The sequence below is a fragment of the Rutilus rutilus genome, assembly GCF_951802725.1.
Source record: "Rutilus rutilus genome assembly, chromosome: 1".
Classification (NCBI taxonomy): domain Eukaryota; kingdom Metazoa; phylum Chordata; class Actinopteri; order Cypriniformes; family Leuciscidae; genus Rutilus; species Rutilus rutilus.
This window is the reverse complement of record NC_140209.1, coordinates 62361317-62385828: the sequence shown is the minus strand read 5'-3', so window position 1 is coordinate 62385828 and position 24512 is coordinate 62361317. Positions and strand designations below refer to the sequence as shown.

The window sequence follows — 24512 nt, the reverse complement described above, 5'->3', positions numbered from 1 at the left end:
TGTATAAATATGACCATATGATTGACTGTTCAAGGGTGAATACTCATCTTATACAGGAGAAGTATCTCAGACACTTAGTTTTTTTTTTTCACTATTGAACATGCACTTACACTGGCTAATAGTTTTTCTTGTCTCAATGGGTAAGTAAATATTGCTTAACACTTTACAATAAGTTTCAATTTGTCAACAGCAGTTAATGCATTAGGCATCACAAATGACAAAATTTTTACAACACTTGTTAATCTAGAATCTAGATCAGTGTTTCCCAACCCTGCTCATGGAGGCACACCAACTCTATGCATTTTGGATGTCTTCCTTATCTGACCCATATACACTGTTAGACCTTACCAGGTTTTTTTTTTTTTACAGTAAAATACTGGAAACACTGTTGCCAGTAATTTACTGTTAATTGTACAGTTCTTTACTGTAGTCTACAGTATGTTACTGTAAAAATGCACTAAAACTCGAGTTAACTAATTACACTTGCAGAAACCGACTGCCTTAAATTGACCAACATGTCATTTAAATGTATTAACTAAAATGTATAACGCATAAATAATGTGAACAAAATATTACTGTGAGTTTTTTTCATTTGAGACCACAAAAAAACTATTGAACATAAAAAGATTTCCAGTGGACCAGCAACTACAAAGGCACCACTTATTAAATACAGCAACATACAGCATATCATCAATGTTTGTAGATCTTCTCCTGGACTGAAGCACAGGCTCTACTCTTCTGCACAATGGCGACCCAAAAAACAAGATTTTACAGTAAACTGCTGGCAACAGTGTTGCCAGTATAAACCTGTTTTATAACTTACAGTTTATTACTGTTAAAATACATTTTGTGGGTGTGTCTTTTTATCTTACACTGTTAACCATTTCAACCCCACAAGAGAATCCACACTACAAAGAGGAAAAGTAACATTGAGACAGTTTTGCAGTGAGATAATAAAGGGAATATATTGAAAAATAAGTGAATAAGTGAAATAAGTGATTGTTGAGCATTAGTGATGAACACCTGATGTTTAACAAACAGAATCACTGAAGGAAAGAGAAACACACGAACAGAAAATAGAGAAACACAAGAACTACACCTGACTGCCAGCCATTACACATTATTACACTTATTATTAACTAACCAGTATGACTTTATGTCTGTCATACATCTACAGAAGTTGTTATTGAGATGTTTAATTGAAAATGTTTGGTTTGAAGTTACCATTGTAGAGATCAGTGCTTGCTTTAGTTGGGTTGCTGACCCTTGACTTATTAAAGGGTTAGTTCACCCAAAAATGAAAATTCTATCATTGTTTACTCACCCTCAAGTTGTTCCAAACCTGTATGAGTTTCTTTGTTCTGCCAAGGAAAATAATTGGAAGAACGTTTGTAATCAACAGATCTCTGTATCAACAGATACTATGGTAGTCAATGGGGACCGAGATCTGTTGATTACAAACGTTCTTCCAATTATTTTCCTTGGCAGAACAAAGAAATTCATACAGGTTTGGAACAACTTGAGGGTGAGTAAACAATGATAGAATTTTCATTTTTGGGTGAACTATCCCTTTAATATTAATTTTTCACTGTCTGATTGAACTGTGTTATGGCACTTGTGCACACATACGGTTTGAGAATGATTGCGGATATTTTGATTATGATGAAAAAAATCATTGTATAGCCTGCTCATTCACTAAATCTCTTTTAGTTTTTAATCCTTTATCAAAAGTGTTATATTACCACCACTGTGAAACTATAGAAATAAGTTACAATGATATTTTTTTAACACATAATGCTCAGAATAAAAAAGAAACAGAGCTACACTGACTAGTAGAAACACGGAGATATAAAAAATCTGCATATGTCTCTCATCAATGGTGGCAATAATTTATTTGTATTTATTTATTCATGCAGCAGTGCATGCTGGAAGTTTTATACTATCCTGGAACCCAGCATGCATTGCGACATGAAAGTTTTCAGAGATTCATATGCTGATTGTTGATGTTTGTTTGTGTCTAAGACAAGCAGGAGTTCAAAATGTTTTAAAGCACAATATTATTTCAATATTCTTCAGAATAACTAATTACAGAAACATTGCTTATTTCATGTTATAGATTAACAGATATGATTAATATGAAATATCCAAAAACCCAAAGCTTTAACACTGGTTAAGATCAGAGAATCAGACATGTCCAGGATGATTATATAATCATCACAACAGTCATAAACACCTTATTATCTTTCTCTTGAATTTTTTTTTTTTTTTTTTTTTTTTTTTGCCATAAGAAATGTGTTTTTATAAATACACAGTTAAAGCAGCCAGAGAAAAACTAATACTATATAGTCAAGGGTCAAGAGGCCAACTAAAGCAAATACTGATATCAATCGTGGTGATAATAACTTTATTATTTTCAATAAAACATCAACAACTAAATATCTGTTAATTATCAACAAGAACTTTTGTACGAAAGAAATCATGTAAAACTGGTTTGTAAACTGGTTTCACACTCAGGGAAGTTCACACGCTGGATGTCAGTTGTAGTTCTTGTGTTTCTCTTTTTTCTGTTCTTGTTTTTCTGTCCTTCAGTGATTCTGCTTATCAGGTGTTCATCAGTGTCTCAATTCACTCACTTCTTTTCATTCACTCTGTCAAGTGGACTATATTAGTGAACTAATGTAGGGAATAGTGAATGAGGGTATAGGGTGTGATTGGGAAAACAGCCTCTGAGTGTCGACTTTGAGCACTATTAATTCACAGTATATTCTTGTAGGCTAGTTTTGTTTTCTACGGTATATTACTGTTTTAATGGAAAATGGTATGATACTGTCAGAATTTGGCCTTTTTTTACAGCAAGGGTTAACAGTGAGGTATATGCTACTGTAGTTTACTGTAAAATTTAGTTTTTTTGGTCACCATTGTGCTGAAGAGTAGAGCCTGTGCTACAAACAAAGATGATACGCTGTGTGTTGCTTTATTTAACAAGTGATGACTGTGTATTTGCTGGTTCAGTAGAAATCTTTTTATGTACAATAGCTTTTTAGTAGTCTCAAATGAAATAGGTTCACAGTAATACTTTGCTCACGTAATTTGTGCATTATAAATTTTAGTTACATTTAAAGGCCGTGTTGCAGGGTTAATTTTTCAACGAATTTGTGCGATTTACTTGTTGGTAATAAACATTTAAACTGTTATCCATTGTATTTTATGTTGTTGGGTATCACAAAGCGGAATATAATACGAAAAAGTACTATCTTACAGCGGTTTGCAACGATTCTCCTTTCCCCCACAATGCATTGCATTACGTCACGTTGGGGAGAGAATTTACCAAAGCCCGTGACTAGACGAGTAGCAGATGAGAGTATTCAGATAGCGCAGATTATAGATAAATACATAGATATAGATAGATATATAGACTAGATATATAGATAGACAGACAGAAAAATAGATAAATAGATATAGATTTGCTAGTATAGAGAGAGATAGGCAGAAAGCCAGATAGCATAACGTTAGCATAGATAGCTAGCAGCTAGATAGATAAATATATAGAAATATATAGGTAGATTGACAATGGTGAACTACTGTTTGTGCTGGGTGTAAAAACTCTGGATGCTGAGTGAGGCACGTCACATCTGGTCGCTGGGTGAGCTCCTCGACCAGGGACCAAAACGCACTCACTTCCCTACAGCACAAGCTTTCCAACGCAGTTTCCATGGGACGGCACCGCTCACACAAGCACCTGCCAAACACAGCGACAGACACGCGGCGGCTACGTTTGCAACAACATTTTCACCGGAGGAAGAGATAAACGCTTAGAAACGCCCATAGCTAGCATGCCTTCTATTTCTAGATGACAAAGACAAAGTTTACCAGTACTACGACACTATGACAAAGGTTACCGGTACTTCTACTATAATTTTTTTTTTTTACAAATAATGTGTCGTTATTGTGCACTGCTGCTCGTAGACTAGCTCCAGTGCTCATTGCTGCGTTGCTAAATGATAGCAACTCGCCAGGACACTTCACCAACTCTCCACTCATTCTCCTTGGACCATGCATTTAATTATTAAGTATTTACGACATTGTGGTGGCGTTCAACTGCGTTCAACTGCGTAAATACGATCTATACGAGATGACTGGAACGCTCCATAATGCTAGGCTGAGGCTACCTTTCCTCCACTTCTCCCCAACGTGACGTCATCACCGAATTGCGTGAAAAAAACCTGTTAATACCAAAAACGTAAAACACTGGTCTTTAAGCCCATTTTTGGGACATTTTAAAAATGATATACATATCGTGAGTGATTTATGTACCCATTAATCGACAGTGGTGGTTAACCTGCAACATGGGCTTTAAATGACAGTTGGTCAATTTAAGGCAGTCGGTTTCTGCAAGTGAAATCAGTAAACTCAAGTTTCAATTTAGTGCATTTTTACAGAAAAATGCTGTAGATTACAGTAAAGAACTGTACAATTATGTAAAAAAAAAAAACCCTGGTAAGGTCTAACAGTGTAGGCAACAGTATATATACGCGCATATGTCATGTATAACGTTACCTGCGTGTGGTTGTGTGGTTGTGTGTATAACGTTACCTGTGATTGTGTGGAGTATTTTACAAAGATCAACGGGAAATTAAAAGTTAATATTACTCTTAAACTTTGATTTTTTAAATGTTTTCCTCAATTATTTCTACTCAATTTTATTTGTTAACACACAGTGAAACTCATCCAGTGAACTCATTAATGTACCTACAGTAATGTACTGTACCACCTTACTGCCCCAGGTATGCACACGCAATTCATGAGTTTAGAATTAAATTAGCTGAAGCATGATTTGAAAAAGAAAGCTGATGATCAGCGTCATGGTACCAACAAAGCTGGATTGGAGTTTTTGATTTGGTTTTGGTTTTGTCAACTCTAAACTGATCCTGTAACCCTGAGTTTGTTCAACTCTGAACATCACAAAACAAGCTACTAAAAAGTCACACAAAAAACAGCAAAAAGAAGAAATTGCTAAGACAATTTAGCTTATAATTTATTCATGCCGCAATGCATGCTGGGACCCATGGATGAGTTTTGATTGGTGCACCCAGAATGCACAGCAAATACTTTCTGGTCACCGTTGTTGAGATTCATATGCTGATTTATTGATATCTGTGTATGTCCAATTAGTAAGACAAGTTGAATGTTTATCTAATTATCAGTTATCTTTAAAACATCTCACGTTATATTGAAAACGATAGAACTTTTGCTGTAGTATTACAGGGCTGCTGAAACTAATAAGGAAAATCTAACATAGAAACTCAGTCAGGTCACAAGATGATGATTATGTCAAAACAAATAACAACAACTTATCTTGTTTTCTCTTGGCTCGTCTGGCTATTATAACTTAGTTACAACATAGTGGTGGAAATTTAGTTTTTTTTTCCAAGAGATTTGTTCATTTTCAGTTCGTTCACCAAAATGATTTGCTCAGATTTGTTCACTGATTCGTTCAGTGACCATTTCTTCATATTACATAAATACGCCAGCAGGTGGCATAAAAGAGTGTTTTATGTGTTTTATGAGTCAATTAACGAATTTACTTGTTACAATAAAACTGATTAGACTTTAGTAAAATGTGTGCCTAATCTACTATATAATAAAAAAAGTCAGGAGGGGGGGCGGACACTTATGTACACTGAGGGGTGTTAATTTAACACTGCGTAGTGAGGACACATACTGTATGTACACTAGGGCTGGGCGATATATATCGTGAGATTGTTATGCGCATCTCGTCAGTAAAGCCGGCTCCTTGATTAGTAATAAATCGCCATCACCTGCTTTCAGATGGAGCGGCATTTACTACAAAGAACCGTAGTTAACTGACAAGCTGAGCCATATCACATTAATATCGCGGACGTATCGCCAGCGATATTTAATGCGATATGGCTCAGCTTGTCAGTTAACTACGGCTCTTTGTACACAGCAAAAACTCCAGTGTTAAATTAACACTCCTGGGAGTGTATATGAGTCCACACTCAAGAGTGTTGAAGTTAATGAGATAATTAAGTGATTCATTGAGTGATGATTGAGTATTATTGAAGACACCTGATGTTAACAAGCAGAATCACTGAAGGAGAAAATCTCAAATTGTAAGCCACCGCTATGGTGATGGGTGTTTGCTTTAGTTGGGCTCTTGACCCTTATATTATTAACTTTAGATTTTGTTTGGCTGCTGTATCTGAGTTATAACTGCCAGTTGAACAAAGAAAAAAGAAGTGATCTGCTGGTGTTGGTTATATTATGACAATCATCATTTGAACTTGATCACTGAACTCATTAAAATCCTTCTTTCTGACTTCGAATTATGTTGTTGGTTTCAGCATAACTGTGATTCTGCATAAATGCCCAGAATTTTTGATATAATATAAAGGATTTCTTAAAAGTTGTTTTAAAAAAGAAATCATTCTTTTAGGCACACACAAACGTCAAAATTCAGTCTATGCATCTCAACAATGGTGACGAGCAGAATATTCAATTAGGAAAAGTAAATTACATGGGCAATTCAGATCATAATTTATTCATACCGCAATGCATGATGGGAGCCATTAATGAGTTGTGATTGGTGGCAGCCACTGCAACATGCTTTATTACTGTCACCATTGTTGAGATTCACAGGCTGATTATTGATGTCTGTGTTTTAAATGAATTTATCTGAATGTCTTTTGATCAGAACAATGTTTATTAAATATTATGAATTATAAGTAAAGTACTGATAATCATATGTTGTAGAATCACAAAACTACTGCTAACAAGTTAAACCAAACTATCTCAAAAAGTTTCCTTTTTCAGATCACAGCATGATTATGTCAAAACATAACCAACACTATAAGATAACATTTTACTTTGTTACTTTAACTGTTATAAATCAATAACAGCTGACAGACAACAGTAAATATTAAAGTAAACATATAATGGTCAAGAGCCCAACTAAAGCAAACACCCATCACCTTAATGGTAACTTACAATTTGTGATTTTCTCCTTCAGTGATTCTGCTTGTTAACATCAGGTGTCTTCAATAATGCTCAATCATCACTAAATTAATCACTTAATTATCTCATTAACTTGAACACTCTTGAGTGTTAATTTAACACTCATATTTTAACACTTTACACTCTTGAGTGTGGACTCATATACACTCCCAGCCCCAGGAGTGTTAATTTAACACCGCTCCATCTGAAAGCAGGTGATGGCGATTTACTACTAATCAAGGAACCGGCTTTACTGACGAGATGCGCATAACAATATCGCGATTTAAATCGCCCAGCCCTAATGTACACTGAGGGGTGTTAATTTAACACTGGGATTTTTGCTGTGTAGAAAATAATTTATATTTTAAACTGGGAAGTTAAACTTACAAGATGTTTTTATTGTAGAGACATGGAATGTAGAAAGACGAATGTTTAAACATGAAATTCTTTTTCACTGTGTGCTTGGAGAATATACTCAGCTGTGTTACTGAATGTCTCACATGCACAGGACAGGAGTCTGATGCTCAAAGCTGCAGCAAACCAGAAACAGCTCAAGCTAAAGAGAGACTTTTTGATCGTCTCAGCTTGTATGAGGATTACTCTAAGAATACTAGAATGTCGCCCTTGACATTCCACGACGAGCCTGAAGACGTCGGATACTTCGATCCAGCCATCATTTCTGTGGACATATATGTGACCTCCATCACAAATGTGGTATGTGTCCAGCATTATTCAGGTCATTATGGGATATCAAGCAGTTGTAGTGTCATCTCACTGCACTTCTTTTTTATCTACAGAATGAAAAAGCCCAGAGCATCTCGACACAGGTCAAAATGATAACTGTAAGTGTTTTAAAAACCCTTGTAAGTGTTCGTGGTAGTGGGGGAGTGGCATGAGAGTTGTAAACATTAGCAACACTGAAGCAGTGTTAGAGTTAATGAGATACTTAAGTGATTAATTGAGTGATGATTGTTTGATTATTGAAGACACCTGATGATAATAAGCAGAATCGCTGAAGAAAGAGAAACACAAGAACTTCAACTACACTGTTAGACCGTACCAGGTTTTTTTTTTTACAGTAAGATACTGGCAAAACTGTTGTCAGTAATTTACTGTTAATTGTACAGTTCTTTACTGTAATCTACAGTATGTTACTGTAAAAATGCACTAAATTAAAACTTGAGTTTACTAATTTCACTTGCAGAAACTGACTGCCTTAAATTGACCAATTGTCATTTAAATGTATTAACTAAAATGATTAATACATAAATAATGTTAGCAAAGTATTGTGAACTTATTTCATTTGAGAGCACTAAAAAACTATTGAACATAAAAAGATTTCCACTGGACACAATCATATGGAAGCTTATGGGTAGCAATATTCAATTTGAAATGCAATATGTAAAATGGCAATGCATTTCTGTATTTCAATTTAAATTTTCCCATCCATTTGTGCAACGTTTGGTGCAAAATGAAAATGAAAATTCAGTTATAAAATTTACATTTGCCATTTCATACACTAGTTTTAATATGTACATTGAATACATATTTAACGCTTTATAAGTTGCAAATTTTTTATTTAAATGTATTACAGAAATGATTAGATATGTTTATCATGTTCAAGCAAAAACTGTGGCAAAATTTTTATTTAAATGTTATTTTTTCTTAATTGCATTTACACTCACAGTTAAGACACTTGCGATTGCATTGAGCAAAACTCAATGTGCAATTTGAAAATGCATTCTGAGCCGATCACGTGCCCGTCCCGCCCTGTCAATCACTGCGTGAAGTTGGCCCCGCCCCCAACCCAATGCAAAACGTCAGCAAAATAGGCCACATTCACCCAAAATAGACTCATGTTTGTTCTAATTTGCGCCGATAAACGTTTATTTTGTGATGCTTCGGTTTCTTAAATATTAAAATAATATTTATTGGTCATTCTGAGGTCACTCAGCCCCCCTACCTGCTCCACATTCACCCAAAATAGTCTCGTTTGTTGGTGCCGGTTAAAGTTTCGTGTGCTGCTTCGTTGTTTAAAATATTAGACACTGAATTATAGACCATGACGTCACCAGCCCTCAACCTGCTCCACATTCACCCAAAAAAGGCTAGGTCGATGAATTTGACCCGTCAGATTCTGTAACCATGTAGGCTACATGTATTAATACCTTATCAATATGCTTTATAAAATGGAAAGGGACTCGCATGTATATGCCTCATATTTTTTGATTATAGGCTACAGCTGAATAAACAGAGATAGTCACACATCACATTCGTCACTTTATTGAACATTATACAGTCAGTTATAAGGGACTGTTCGTTTTTTATTTAAGGGGCCACCGGAGGAGTTTTGAGATCTGTTGTCAAAAAAGACATGACCCTCCCTTCGTCAGCAATTTTTCTATGACCCTCCAAAATGATTGTGAAAAAAGGCATGACCCTCCCCGATAATTTATTGAGCTTGCCCTTGGCAAAGATGTTCAGATAGCCATTTTTTTTTTTTTTTAAACCATAAACTCTTGCTTTCTCATCTTACTAGGGCTGTAACGATAGACCAAACCTACGATTCGGTTCGTATCACGATTTTTGATTTTAGATTTGAAAAAAATCATGTTTTCGTTGCTGATGCGGTGTGACTTGTTCAGCATGTGGGTGCACAGTAAATTCCACAGTGTTAAATCAACACTGCTCAGAGCAAATATGGTCCCACTCTACAGAGTGTTAAAGTAACACTAAAGCGGTGTTAAAGTTAATGAGATAATTAAGTGATTAATTTAGTGATGATTGAACATTATTGAAGACACCTGATGTTAACAAGCAAAATCACTGAAGGAGAAAATCACAAATTGTAAGTTACCATTATGGTGATGGGTGTTTGCTTTAGTTGGGCTCTTGACCCTTATATGATTACTTTAAATTATACTATTGTTTGTCTGCTGTTATTGATTTATAACAGTAAAATGAACGAAGTGAAGTGTGATCTGATGGTGTTGGTTATGTTTTGACATAATCATGCTGTGATCTAAAAAATGAAACTTATTGAGATAGTTTGGTTTAACTTGTTAGCAGCAGCTTTGTGATTGTACAGCATATGATTATCAGTACTTTACTTATAATCCACAATATTTAATAAACTTTGTTCTGATCAAAAGACTTTCAAATAAATTTATTTAGAAACACAGACATCAATAATCAGCCTGTGAATCTCAACAATGGTGACAATAATAAAGCTTGTTTCAGTGGCTGCCACCAATCACAACTCATTAATGGCTCCCATCATGCATTGCGGTATGAATAAATTATGATCTGAATTGTCTATGTAATTTACTTTTTCTAATTGAATATTCTGCTCGTCACCATTGTTGAGATGCATAGACTGACAGAATCACAGTTATGCTGTAACCAACAACATAAATCGAAGTCAGAAAGAAGGATCTTAATGAGTTCAGTGATCAAGTTCAAATTATGATTGTCATAATATAACCAACACCAGCAGATCACTTTTTTTTCTTTGTTCATCTGGCAGTTATAACTCAGATACAGCAGCCAAACAAAAACTAAAGTAAACATATAAGGGTCAAGAGCCCAACTAAAGCAAACACTGATCACCATAACGGTGGCTTACAATTTGAGATTTTCTCCTTCAGTGATTCTACTTGTTAACATCAGGTGTCTTCAATAATGTTCAATCATCACTAAATTAATCACTTAATTATCTCATTAACTTCAACACTCTTGAGTGTTCATATACACTCCCAGGAGTGTTAAATTAACACTGGAGTTTTTGCTGTGTACAAAGAGCCGTAGTTAACTGACAAGCTGAGCCATATCGCGTTAATTATCGCTGGCGATACGTCCGCGATATTAATGCGATATGGCTCAGCTTGTCAGTTAACTACGGCTCTTTGTAGTAAATGCCGCTCCATCTGAAAGCAGGTGAAGGCGATTTACTACTAATCAAGGAACCGGCTTTACTGACGAGATGCGCATAACAATATCGTGCGATTTATCGCCCAGCCCTACATTGTTGCCAAAGAAGCCATAAACAGAACTGACCAGGTGATATAATTGTAATCATAAAGAAAAAATATTGATTAATTTAATCTTTTACAATTTTTATTACAATTTTTACAATTTTCATCAGTGATAATTTCTTGCCACAGATCACACATTCTGATTTTTTTTTTTTTTTTTTTGTCCTTGGAACATTATTATTATTCTTTTTTTTTTTTTTTTTGATGCGCACATATATTCAACATTAGTGATATGCTTCATGCCGCAATGCATGCTGGGAACCACCATAGTATAAAACTCATCACTCTGAGCATGCATTGCTACATGAAGCATGTCACCATTGTTGAGGTTCATATGCTGAGTCTTGATATATGATATGTTATTTGAGAATTAATATATGTATTAATTCTTAAAAAGAATTTATGTAGATGAGTGGTAAATAATGTCAGTCTGGTTTGTAATAATAGAGATTTAATGTCTTTTATCTTTAGTTGATTTCATCTAAAGCTGTGGCTGAAGTCAGTTGTAGTTCTTGTGTTTCTCTTTTCTTCAGTGATTCTGCTAATTATCATCAGGTGTCTTCAATAATCAAACAATCATCACTCAATTAATCACTTAAGTATCTCATTAACTCTAACGCTGCTTCAGTGTTACTTTAACACCCAGCTTATGGTTCCCATATGAACACTGAATGGTGTTAATTCAACATTGGGGAATTTACTGTGCAATATCTGTCTTATAATCACTCTGAACTTCATCTAATTTTCCAGGGTTGGCCAAATTCCAATATGACGTGGTCTGCTGACCAGTATTGTGGAATCAAATCATATGCAGCCCCTAAAAATTTGTTTTGGACTCCAGACATTAATATAATGGAAAGGTATAAAAAATACTTCTGTTAGAACCTTTTTTTTTTTTTTTTTTTTACCTTTTAATGATAGATCAGAAAGATTTAAAAATGATGGATAGAATAAAGGTAATAGTATGACAACAGAAATGACAGGAAATTATAAAACCGATTCAAAGGCTTTGTTCATACTGCACATAAAACAGCCTATGAGATAAGTCTTGGCTGGTCCCTGGAGCGTACGATCACACCGGTGTGATTAGAATGTTTAGTGCATCATGTGATCAGCTCAGCGCTGTCATATATCACAACTATTCAGTGTTTTAGGTTTCAAACTAGGGTTGTGAATAACATCTCGGTTACGTATGTAACCCTCATTCCCTGAAGTAGGGCTGGGCGATATATCGCACGATATTGTTATGCGCATCTCATCAGTAAAGCCGGCTCCTTGATTAGTAGTAAATCACCATCACCTGCTTTCAGATGGAGCGGCATTTACTACAAAGAGCCGTAGTTAACTGACAAGCTGAGCCATATCGCATCAATATCGGAGACATATCGCCAGCGATAATTAATGCGATATGGCTGACCCCGGATTTCCACCAACTGCGGAACGGCTGCGGATTGGCTCCGCTGCGTGTTGGCTCCGTGCTCCGCTATCCTTCAATACCCACCAGGTCCGGATTTGTTGCGGAACGGCTGCGGCCATGACCGACAGCTGAAGTCACAAGGACCCACGAGATCTCGCAAATTCACGTATGATCACGCAATATAAGTGCTGAGTTGCTGCGGAGCTCTCCGGCATCCGGCAAAAATAGAAGCTCTGCGTATCTGCTCCGGAGGGCTGCGGATCGCCGGAGTCGGAACGCAGCCGTTCCGCAGTCAGTGAAAATACACACATTGACTTTAATGGAAACCAATTAGCTCCGCAGCCGTCCCGCAGTTGGTGGAAATTGGGGGTCAGCTTGTCAGTTAACTACGGCTCTTTGTACACAGAAAAAACTCCAGTGTTAATTTAACACTCCTGGGAGTGTATATGAACACTCAAGAGTGTTGAAGGTAATGAGATAATTAAGTGATTAATTTAGTGATAGAACATTATTGAAGACACCTGATGATAACAAGCAGAATCACTGAAGGAGAAAATCACAAATTGTAAGCCACCGTTATGGAGATCATTGTTTGCTTTAGTTGGGCTCTTGACCCTTATATTATTACCTTTAGATTTTGTTTGGCTGCTGTATCTGAGTTATAACTGCCAGATGAACAAAGCAAAAAAAAAAAAAAGTGATCTGATGGTGTTGGTTATATTATGACAATCATCATTTGAACTTGATCACTGAACTCATTAAGATCCTTCTTTCTGACTTCGATTTATGTTGTTGGTTACAGCATAACTGTGATTCTGTGTAAATGCCCAGAATTTTTGATATAATATAAAGGATATAAATAATATAAATATAATATAATGTATAATATAATATAAATTTCTTAAAACTTGTTTAAAAAAAAAAAAGTCATACTTTTAGGCATACACAGACATAAAGATTCAGTCTATGCATCTCAACAATGGTGACGGATATTCAATTAGGAAAAATAAATTACATAGACAATTCAGATCATAACTGATTCATACCGCAATGCATGATGGGAGCCATTAATGAGTTGTGATTGGTGGCAGCCACTGCAACATGCTTTATTATTGTCACCATTGTTGAGATTCACAGGCTGATTATTGATGTCTGTGTTTTAAATGAATTGTTTAAAATTTATTTTGAAAGTCTTTTGATCAGAACAATGTTTATTAAATATTTTGGATTATAAGTAAGTACTGATAATCATAGGCTGAAGAATCACAAAACTGCTGCTAACAAGTTAAACCAAACTATCTCAGTTAGTTTCATTTTTCAGATCACAGCATGATTATGTCAAACATAACCAACACTATCAGATCACACTTTTCTTTGTTCATTTGACTGTTATAAATCAATAACAGCAGACACACAGAATTTAAAGTGAACTAAAGCAAACACCCATCACCATAATGGTAACTTACAATTTGTGATTTTCTCCTTCAGTGATTCTGCTTGTTAACATCAGGTGTCTTCAATAATGCTCAATCATCACTAAATTAATCACTTAATTATCTCATTACCTTTAACACTCTTGAGTGTTAATTTAACACTCATATTTTAACACTTTACACTCTTGAGTGTGGACTTATATACACTCCCAGCCCCAGGAGTGTTAATTTAACACCGCTCCATCTGAAAGCAGGTGATGGTGATTTACTACTAATCAAGGAACCGGCTTTACTGACGAGATGCGCATAACAATATCGTGCGATATATCGCCCAGCCCTACAAGCAGGCCATAGCAATGCCACATCTCAGCCAAGAGCAAGAAATAGGCATATTGTTGTTGCACTCCCAGTCAACATGTTGATCTCACAGTGATCTCTCCATATGACCACAATGTGAGTTCACAGTGAGCTAAAAGTGTAACCGCACTGTGCACTCACTGTGTGCTCATATTATGGACACGATGTGAGTCACCCCAGCTAGAAATGTAATTGGACATGGATGGACAGACATGGATGGACACAAATTGTAAGTTACCATTAAGGTGATGGTTGTTTGCTTTAGTTGGGCTCTAGACCATTATATGTTTACTTTAATATTTACTGTTGTTTGACTGCTGTTATTGATTTATAACAGTTAAATGAACAAAGTAAAATGTTATCTTATAGTGTTGGTTATGTTTTGACATAATCATGCTGTGATCTGAAAAAGGAGACTTATTGAGATAGTTTGATTTAACTTGTTAGCTACAGTATAGTGATTCTTCAGCCTATGATTATCAGTACTTTACTTATAATTCAAAATATTTTATAAACATTGTTCTGATCAAGAGACATTCAGATAACTTCATTTAAAACACAGACATCAATAATCAGCCTGTGAATCTCAACAATGGTGACAATAATAAAGCATGTTGCAGTGGCTGCCACCAATCACAACTCATTAATGGCTCCCATCATGCATTGCGGTATGAATAAATTATTATCTGAATTGTCTATGTAATTTACTTTTCCTAATTGAATATTCTGCTCCTCACCATTGTTGAGATGCATAGACTGAATCTTGACATCTGTGTGTGCCTAAAATAATGATTTTTTTTTACAACTTTTAAGAATTCCTTTATATTATATCAAAAATTCTGGCCATTTATGCAGATTCACTAACCAACAACATAAATCAAAGTCAGAAAGAAGGATTTTAATGAGTTCAGTGATCAAGCTCAAATGATGATTCAAACAAAATCTAAAGTTAATAATATATTGGTCAAGAGTCCAACTAAAGCAACCATTGATCGTCATAACGGTAACTTACAATTTGAGATTTTCTCCTTCAGTGATTCTGCTTGTTAACATCAGGTGTCTTCAATAATGATCAATCATCACTAAATTAATCACTTAATTATCTCATTAACTTAAACACTCTTGAGTGTGGACTCATACACTCCCAGGAGTGTTAATTTAACACTGGAGTTTTTGCTGTGTACAAAGAGCCCTAGTTAACTGACAAGCTGAGCCATATCACGTTAATTATCGCTGGCGATACGCACGCGATATTAATGCGATATGGCTCAGCTTGTCAGTTAACTACGGCTCTTTGTAGTAAATGCCGCTCCATCTGAAAGCAGGTGATGGTGATTTACTACTAATCAAGGAACCGGCTTTACTGACGAGATGCGCATAACAATATCGCGATTTACATCGCCCAGCCCTAGTCAAGACCAAAGAGCCCAACTACAGCAAACACTGACCTCTACAATGGTGACCAAACCAAACTCTTCAAACAAACTTCAACATGTAAACCTCTTAAACATAATTTCTAAACATCGAAACTTCCCGCTATAACTGTCTAAGAATGTTAGGGGGGATAATGTTCTATCAATGTCATCACTAAACATGTTTGAAATGTTTATAGAGAGTGTTATCCTACCTTTTAGGAGAACATTCTGGTTACAAAAATAAAATTAGCTACAGAAAATATTACAAGAACATAACATAATGCTCTCAAAACATTCATAGAACAATAACATTTCTAGCTGGGATGAGCTCATATTGTGGTCATAGTTTGAGCACACAGTGAGAGCGCTGTGCGGTTACACTTTTAGAACACTGTGAACTCAGATTGCAGACGTTGTGACCACATGGTGACATCACTGTGAGATCATAGTGTTGACTGGGCTGTACACTGAATTCTGAAAAGGTTTGTTCTGTAATGTTTTGTGTGTGTGTGCTTTGGTGTGCTTAAATTCATTAATTATATAGACGTAATTAGGTTTCCTTTTGGAGTCTCCTAGTGTCCATTTTGTTACCATGAAAAAAGCTTGCAGAAAATCCAGTTTTGTGAGAATGATTCTTTAATCCGATAGAATAAGGTGCTATTCTTTGCACGTCTAAAAGGCCAAAATTGCTTCAGAGGCTCGCCCTCTGAAGCAATACGTTAATTAAAAAATATACTTATTTAAAACTTTATAATCCACAAAAATGAACTACTGCCATACACATTGACTATTTGTCTCTGACTAAAAAGGACTATTTCCTATTTACAGATTATACATTCTTAAATTAAATTATTTTAAAAGTACATTATAACTTTTATTTTTATTTACTTTTTATAAGACACCCACAGACATCAAGAATCAGCATATGAATCTCAACAATGGTGACATGCTTCATGCCACAGTGCATACTGGGAGCCATGAATTTTATATTATGGTAACTCCCAGCATGCATTACAGATTGAAGCATGTCACCATTGTTGAGATTCATATGCTGATTCTTGATGTCTGTGTGTTTTCTATCATTGTTTCAAACACCACAGTCTCACAACAAAGTCCTCAGTCTTTTATATTCATTTTATTTCATCTAAGGCTGCGGCTGAAGTCAGTTGTTCTTGTTTCTCTTTTCTTCAGTGATTCTGCTTGTTAACAACAGGTGTTCATCACTAATGATCAATCATCACTTAATTAATAACTAATATTTCTCATTAACTTTAATTCTTAATCAGAGTTAATTTAACATTCTTTAGAGAGGGACCAAATGTTCTCTGAGCAGAGTTTGCAAATACATTTGATTTGAATACCAATCATCATGTCTTTAATAATCAGTGTTCATTTATATTTTATCCATTCAGCATCAAGACAGAGTATGGAACAAAGGAGTCTCCAAATGTGCTGTTATTCAGTAATGGCTTTACAGTCTCATCTGATGTTTTATCTCTGACCACGTCCTGTAAGATGGATCTCTACAGGTTTCCCTTCGACACCCACATCTGCAATATAACACTTCAGTCTACAGTGTATTCAGGTACATCTGAAACACATTAATCAGATTTGACAAATTAACACATATGAAATATCACATGGTTTATTCTTCTAAACTATTTGACTTTAAATTGAAATAATAAAATATTAATGTCTGTTCCCACAGATGAGGAGATTATACTTGACACATTATCTGATTCAAAGAAGGTGACCATCAGGTCGAAGGAGCGCTTTCAGGCCCAGGGAGAGTGGGAGCTCATCAGTATAAATAACATAAGTGTTACCACTGAGGATGATTTTGGAGGATTTGAAATAAAACAACTTATATATCAGGTACTGAGTTAAAATATACCAAAATATGTGCCAAAATGTTCATTTTTAACTCTTAAAAGAGGCAGGAGTATAAAGTATATACGTTAATAATATGGTTCTCACACAAGAGGTGCACAGATGGAAGATGTGAATATGCGTGTACATCCATCAGCATTACATTATTTATTAATAGACACTTTTACAGCATTCAGCCAAATATGTTTGGAAGAAACCATTCATACTGATAAAAATATTTTAAGTACACTGGGTCTCATTCATGAAACACGAGCAGAACGAATTTTTGTGTAAATCGTGTGTAAAGTGGTTCTGGCGTAAATTTTCGGATTCATTAAAATGTTTGTATTTCCCAAATGTTAGATACGAAAGAAATCTACACCTGCTCCCAGCCACGCGTAAATAGTGCGTTTAACATCCAAACGTTTTGCTAATTAATAAGGCTTCCTTTTAATTCACCGTAATCGGGTACATATTTACACAGCATTTTGAAAAAATATTATATATAGTAATTACATACGGTTTTTCTTTTTACTTTTATTACGAGAGCCAGTAATAGCATCTGCAAACGGAACACAAGTCCACAAGTCTTTTTTTTATTTTATTTTAATTTATTTTTATATTCAAGCTGTTTATTCTTTTTTTTTTTTTTTTTTTTTTTTTTACAAGTCCGCAAGTCACAAGTGTTGCAGCCAAGCTTCATGTCGAACTATTTTCTTTTCACTTCTGGGACTGTTCGATTAACAGATGAAACTCCTTTAACTGCATCTGTAATATGCTGCCAATAATTTTTACCTAAAGCTTTTAGGTATTACCTAAAAAATCATTTTTTTTAGGACCTGATACACCACTATGTATACGCTTGAAAATAAAATGTGCCGTTTTGAATGAACTTCTGATAATAAAACTTAAATTTCTGCATCTGAGAAATTTCTCTTCTTTGTTCGCTTTTGAGAAGACATGTTGAAATCCTTCGTTTCGTGTCATAATATGATGCTCATATATAGTTGTCAGTCGGTTTTAATGTGCGGGATTTATGGTAATTGAGAGAATGAGCGTGCACGCGCGTCCCATTTACGACTGATTGGAATTCATTAACCCACACACACATTTCACTATCAAATCTGACGTTTACGAAGTATTTGTGAATCAGGAGAAGAATTTTCGGGAAGGTCTCTTTACGCGCAAATCACTCACATATTTACTCGTATATTTACGAATGTTTCATGAATGAGACCCATTAAATTTTCATGGTGGCCGAAAAGTGCAAAACAAATCACAATAATGAAAACAAAATTACAATTACAAATCCAAAAACAAAACAACAAATTGTAAACACAGTGGCTTTACTAAAACTACAATGACAAGATTAAAAACAAAATAACACAATGACAAGTCATTCAAAACAGAAAAGGTTGGTATATTTTGCAAATGGATAACAGCTAATTGGATGAAACATTTATCAATCAAGATACACAGGAAGTGTGGCAGTAAAAGGTTGATTTGTCCGTGTATTTTTTGTGTGTTTAATCATTTAACACTAAACTAAAACCGTCAGTAGGTGACGGCAAGTCACTGTCTTAAGCCGAGTTCAGACTGCACGATTTTCAAAGTAGTCGGGTCACTGTTCTTTTCACACTGCATGATTATCTTGGCCAGGATTCAGTCGCTGCTGCTGTGTGGCTGCACACTGCACGATGGATCAGCTACAGAAGGTTTCACACTGCATGACTTAAGAATCGCAGACAACTCTGTCTGTCACGCAAACTACGTTTCACAACCAAAGACACGCGAGATGTGACAAGGAAACAACGCGAGATCACGCGTGCGTGAGACCGGAGTTCTCGCAAGACTGAAATTGTTATTAAAAATGATAGCAGAGCCCGTCTACAGAGAGCCTGTTCACTCCCTATTAAGTCCTATTGTACCGAATTTTGGTTGTAGTTCCACCAGAGTTCCACTGGGGGCGATCGCCCATGAGTGCAAAATGAATGGGAGTCTATGGGGCTAGACGGCTAAATTTGTCTCTTTCACCCGATTGCCGTTGAGAAATCTCAGATTTTATTGTAGGTTTTGCAAGTTCAACGTGGGTTATAGGTCGAAAGTTGAATGAACGAGTACTTATGTCCTTTCGATTTCTTACAGGTTGAGTTGTTGTTGCCCATAACACGCTAGCATTCTGCTAATGAACGCTGATTGGTCAGTGAAGGACTGATTACGACCAGAGATACCGCTTGATGGCATCGTGGCATCCGAAGCGGGACCAGAAACAAACAAAACAAAAACTCTTCTAGCACGTGTGTTTACCTGTGTCAGCTGTGTTGTCGATGCCTCGAGGGGAAAGAAAGTGCAGAGCACGAAAGCACCAAAGTGACTGAAGGATTGCCGTAAAGCAATATCTCTGGTCGTACATGTGTATGACGTCATTGACATTTTAAAAGACTTTTTAAAGCAAATAAGTGACTCTAAAAAATCTAACACCCAGCAATGTGTAATTTCTTTGCATCTCCTTTCGAATACAACATTCAGATTACTAGACAAAAAATTATATCTTGGGGGGGTATAGATATGATAGGTATTTTGAGGGGTATAGCTCCATAGACCTCCATTCATTCTGCACTTGTCCTGTGAGCGCCCTCATGTGGAACCAGAGTGGAACTGCAACCAGTTAAGAAGCCGGAAGTTTACTGAGAGTGGGACTTCTCCCCGTATTAGACATTCTCTGATGATAGCCTGCAAGAAGATTGCGATCCAACTTGTCTGTGCGCTGATTTGCGGCAAAAAGGAGAAAATAAACAGTTTATGCAGGAGGAAATGGTTAGGAAGACAAGGGGAGCAAGGACTGTGTGTTCTGCAAAGAGAGTGGGTAAATAAATAATTTTGCAATGTGCTGCTGTTGCCGCTGGTCAAGCAAATGTTTGTGCTTTGTTTCTGTTTGATATAATTGTAAATACATTTATTAAAATACTGATATTCTGGTGCCAAATATCTCAGGGGGCGTTGGCGACTCGTCTGCGATTCTCTCAGATCGCGTCTTTGCTCATTCACACTGCGTGATTGTCACTCGCGTGAACAAGCACCGATTTGCCTGTGATTTCAGGCATTTGTCGGCGATTTCTCAAAACCTGTCGGCGAGCCAAAATCGGGGCTGAAATCGTGAAGTCTGAACTCGGCATTAAGGAGTCATTCAGTCATTCATTTTGTTCAAACAGACACAGTTCAGGAAAAGCAAGTGTCTGGCCATTTGTAGTGATGTCCGAAATCATAGTGGACGTTATTTAGTGCACTCATTAAATCCCACAATGCACCGCAATAACAAGTGTACAGCTGATGTACACTCAGGCCCTGTCCCAAATGGCACACTCCGGACTTCCTCAGAGTCCACACTTTGGTGACGTCATGTAGTGCAGACATATAGACCCCTTGGCACGAGTCCACGAGGGTGCATTGAGAGGTATTTTTGGGACAGACTCGATCGGCACGCCGGAAATAACGGCCTGGGGTGCGTTTCCCGAAAGCATCGTTGGCCAACTATGGTCGCAAGTTCATCGCAATGTCCATTGAACTCTATTGGTAACGACGGAACTTGCGACCATAGTTGGCCAACGATGCTTTCGGGAAACGCACCCCTGGTTGTTGTTGGACAGGAGAAATCACATTTTTGCGATCTGACGGTTTATCTGCATGTCAACTACACAGCCTAATTTTACAGTTCTATATTTTGATATTGTGCATGCCAACTGGGCATTAAACAATAGATATATCATGCTTATTTAAATGATGTATACAGTTGTAAATAATAATACATAATGTTCCATTTGAATTAAAATTACAATTTTAAAACATAATTTAAACATAATTTTTTCAATTTACAGGTTTCAATATTCATACTATGTTTACATATATGACTCAGTAAAGCCCTGACATTCGGTTCTATTTATTTATTGAATCATAATGCGATCGTATTATTAAACGCGCTTAGGGCTGGGCGATATATCGCACGATATTGTTATGCGCATCTCATCAGTAAAGCCGGCTCCTTGATTAGTAGTAAATCACCATCACCTGCTTTCAGATGGAGCGGTGTTAAATGAACACTCCTGGGGCTGGGAGTGTATATGAGTCCACACTCAGTGTTGAAGTTAATGAGATAATTAAGTGATTAATTTAGTGATGATTGAGCATTATTGAAGACACCTGATGTTAACAAGCAGAATCACTGCTTTGTAAGCCACCGTTATGGTGATGGGTGTTTGCTTTACTTGGACTCTTGACCATTATGATTACTTTAAATTGTACTATTGTTTGTCTGCTGTTATTGATTTAAACAGTAAAATGAACAAAGTGAAGTGTGATTTGATGGTGTTGGTTATGTTTTGACATAATCATGCTGTAATCTAAAAAATGAAACTTATTGAGATAGTTTGGTTTAACTTGTTAGCAGCAGCTTTGTGATTCTGCAGCATATGATTATTAGTACTTATCCAAAATATTTAATAAACTTTGTTCTCATCAAAAGACTCTCAAATAAATTCATTTAGAAACACAGATATCAATAATCAGCCTGTGAATCTCAACAATGGTGACAATAATAAAGCATGTTGCAGTGGCTGCCACCAATCACAACTCATTAATGGCTCCCATCATGCATTGCGGTATGAATAAATTATGATCTGAATTGTCTATGTAATTTACTTTTCCTAATTGAATATTCTGCTCGTCACCATTGTTGAGATGCATAGACTGAATCTTGATGTCTGTGTGTGCCTAAAAGTAATTTTTATTTAAACAACTTTTAAGAAATCCTTTGTATTATATCAAAAATTCTGGATATTTATGCAGAATCACATTTATGCTGAAACCAAGAACATAAATCGAAGTCAGAAAGAAGGAGCTTAATGACTTCAGTGATCAAGTTCAAATGATGATTGTCATAATATAACCAACACCATCAGATCACTTTTTTTCTTTTTTTCAACTGGCGGTTATAACTCAGATACAGCAGCCAAACAAAAACTAAAGTAAACATATAAGGGGTCAAGAGCCCAACTAAAGCAAACACTGATCACCATAACGGTGGCTTACAATTTGTGATTTTCTCCTTCAGTGATTCTGCTTGTTAACATCAGGTGTCTTCAATAATGTTCAATCATCACTAAATTAATCACTTAATTATCTCATTAACTTCAACACTCTTGAGTGTTCATATACACTCCCAGGGGTGTTAATTTAACACTGGAGTTTTTGCTGTGTACAAAGAGCCGTAGTTGACTGACAAGCTGACGATACGTCCGCGATATTGATGCGATATGGCTCAGCTTGTCAGTTAACTACGGCTAATGCTAGTAAATGCCGCTCCATCTGAAAGCAGGTGATGGTGACTTACTACTAATCAAGGAGCCAGCTTTACTGATGAGATGCGCATAACAATATCGTGCGATATATCGCCCAGCCCTAAACGCGCTATTATTATGTTTGAGACCATAATGTTTGTATAAACTGTAGGTAACAACTGGTAAAATGTACATTTAGGTCATAAAAAACATAATATTTTCTTCTCAGCCATGTCAACAATTATCCGTGAGTGAAATCTCCTCCCATCTGTTGTCCGATTGGCCTTTCGCAAGGATTCCTGGGTAGTTAAAGTGCGTGGAGCCTGGTTCTATGCGGGCTTCGTGGAAGACCGCTTCAAGGGTACAAAGGGGGCGCTGCTGAGCACACTTCAGAGCGGTAAAATGCTGAATGGGACGGCCTACGGACTCGTAGACTCAGCGAGCACGCGCAATTCAAGTCCACGAGACCGAAAGTCCGCATGAAGTGCGTCATTTGGGACAGGGCCTCAATGTCTAGAGAATACCCATAATGCACTATGAGATTCACGGGCCAAATGAATTCCTGCGTCTGTCCAGAAGATGGCGCTGCAGTTGTACAGGCTACAGTGTAATATCATACAGGTTCAAATTCGTTTTTAATTGATTATTAAATTGTTAAATTAAGGTTTACACATGATAGTTTCCATGACAGAGTTCAAGATAAATCCTTTCATTACTGCTGGAGCTGCCAGTTTCAAATGATTATCAAACAGCAAACACAAACTATGCAGACGCGGCAGCCCTTCTAGTGCACTCAGTGTTCGAATTCACTCATTCATTTTCATTCACTCCTTTAAGTGGACTATATTAGTGAAGTAATGTAGGGAATAGTGAATGAGGGCTTAGGGGGCGATTTCAAACACTTTGTATAAATGGGGCACTGAATCATTGACGATTTGTTGAAAACATGCGGATTCATTCAGTGACGAAGCACCGCTAGAAAAAGAATGTTGCTTTTGTTAATCCATTAACATGTGCTTTAAAAACAAGACAAATATGGCAAAACATATCCTGAGTTCAAGTTTAAAAATGTACTCTCTCTCTCTCCCTCTCTCTCTTCATTGCAGATCACCATAAAAAGGAGACCTGTACTGTATGTCATCAACATTATAATACCAGTATTTTTCTTCCTTGTGCTGGATTTGATCTCCTTCTTCGTTGAATCAAATGCATCAGACAAAGTGACCTTCAAAGTGACTTTACTGCTGTCTATTACTGTGATGCTGTTGCTTGTTAACAACACACTGCCTTCTACAGGGAAAAACATCCCTCTGATTGGTGAGTCTAACATTGACCTCCCAGTCACACATTGATCTCACAGTGATCTCTCCATATGATCACAATGTGTTCACAATGTGAGTTCACAATGAACTCAAAGTGTAACCTCACAGTGCACTCATTGTGTGCTCATATTATGGCCATAATATGAATCACCTCAGCTAGAACTGCTATTGGACGTGGACTCCAACATCGACCAGATGTAAAATTTTGGGTGAAATTTAAAATTGGGTTGACGTCTTAAGCATTTGAAGACCATCTTGTGCTATTAATTACATATAACCCATAATAGTAATGTGGCAGTAGGACATCAAAAAGTGTTT

The 24512-nt window shown here is 36.4% G+C and overlaps 1 protein-coding gene across 1 annotated transcript; it reads left to right on the top strand.

Annotated features, from left to right (window-relative positions):
* LOC311295943 (5-hydroxytryptamine receptor 3A-like) lies at positions 1–24512 on the top strand. The gene is made up of 7 exons (XM_084417495.1): positions 1–140; positions 7523–7728; positions 7812–7856; positions 11799–11908; positions 17083–17255; positions 17379–17545; positions 23979–24512. The coding sequence occupies exons 1-7, from the start codon at positions 101–103 to the stop codon at positions 24222–24224; spliced, it is 987 nt and encodes a 328-aa protein (XP_084273621.1). The 5' UTR covers positions 1–100; the 3' UTR covers positions 24225–24512.

Excerpts from the sequence above, each read along its gene's own strand:
- LOC311295943 (XM_084417495.1), top strand. The coding sequence starts at position 101 with ATGCACTTACACTGGCTAATAGTTTTTCTTGTCTCAATGG. Across the intron at positions 7,729-7,811 it reads TGACCTCCATCACAAATGTG|AATGAAAAAGCCCAGAGCAT; the intron begins GTATGTGTCCAG and ends TTTTATCTACAG. Across the intron at positions 7,857-11,798 it reads CACAGGTCAAAATGATAACT|GGTTGGCCAAATTCCAATAT; the intron begins GTAAGTGTTTTA and ends CTAATTTTCCAG.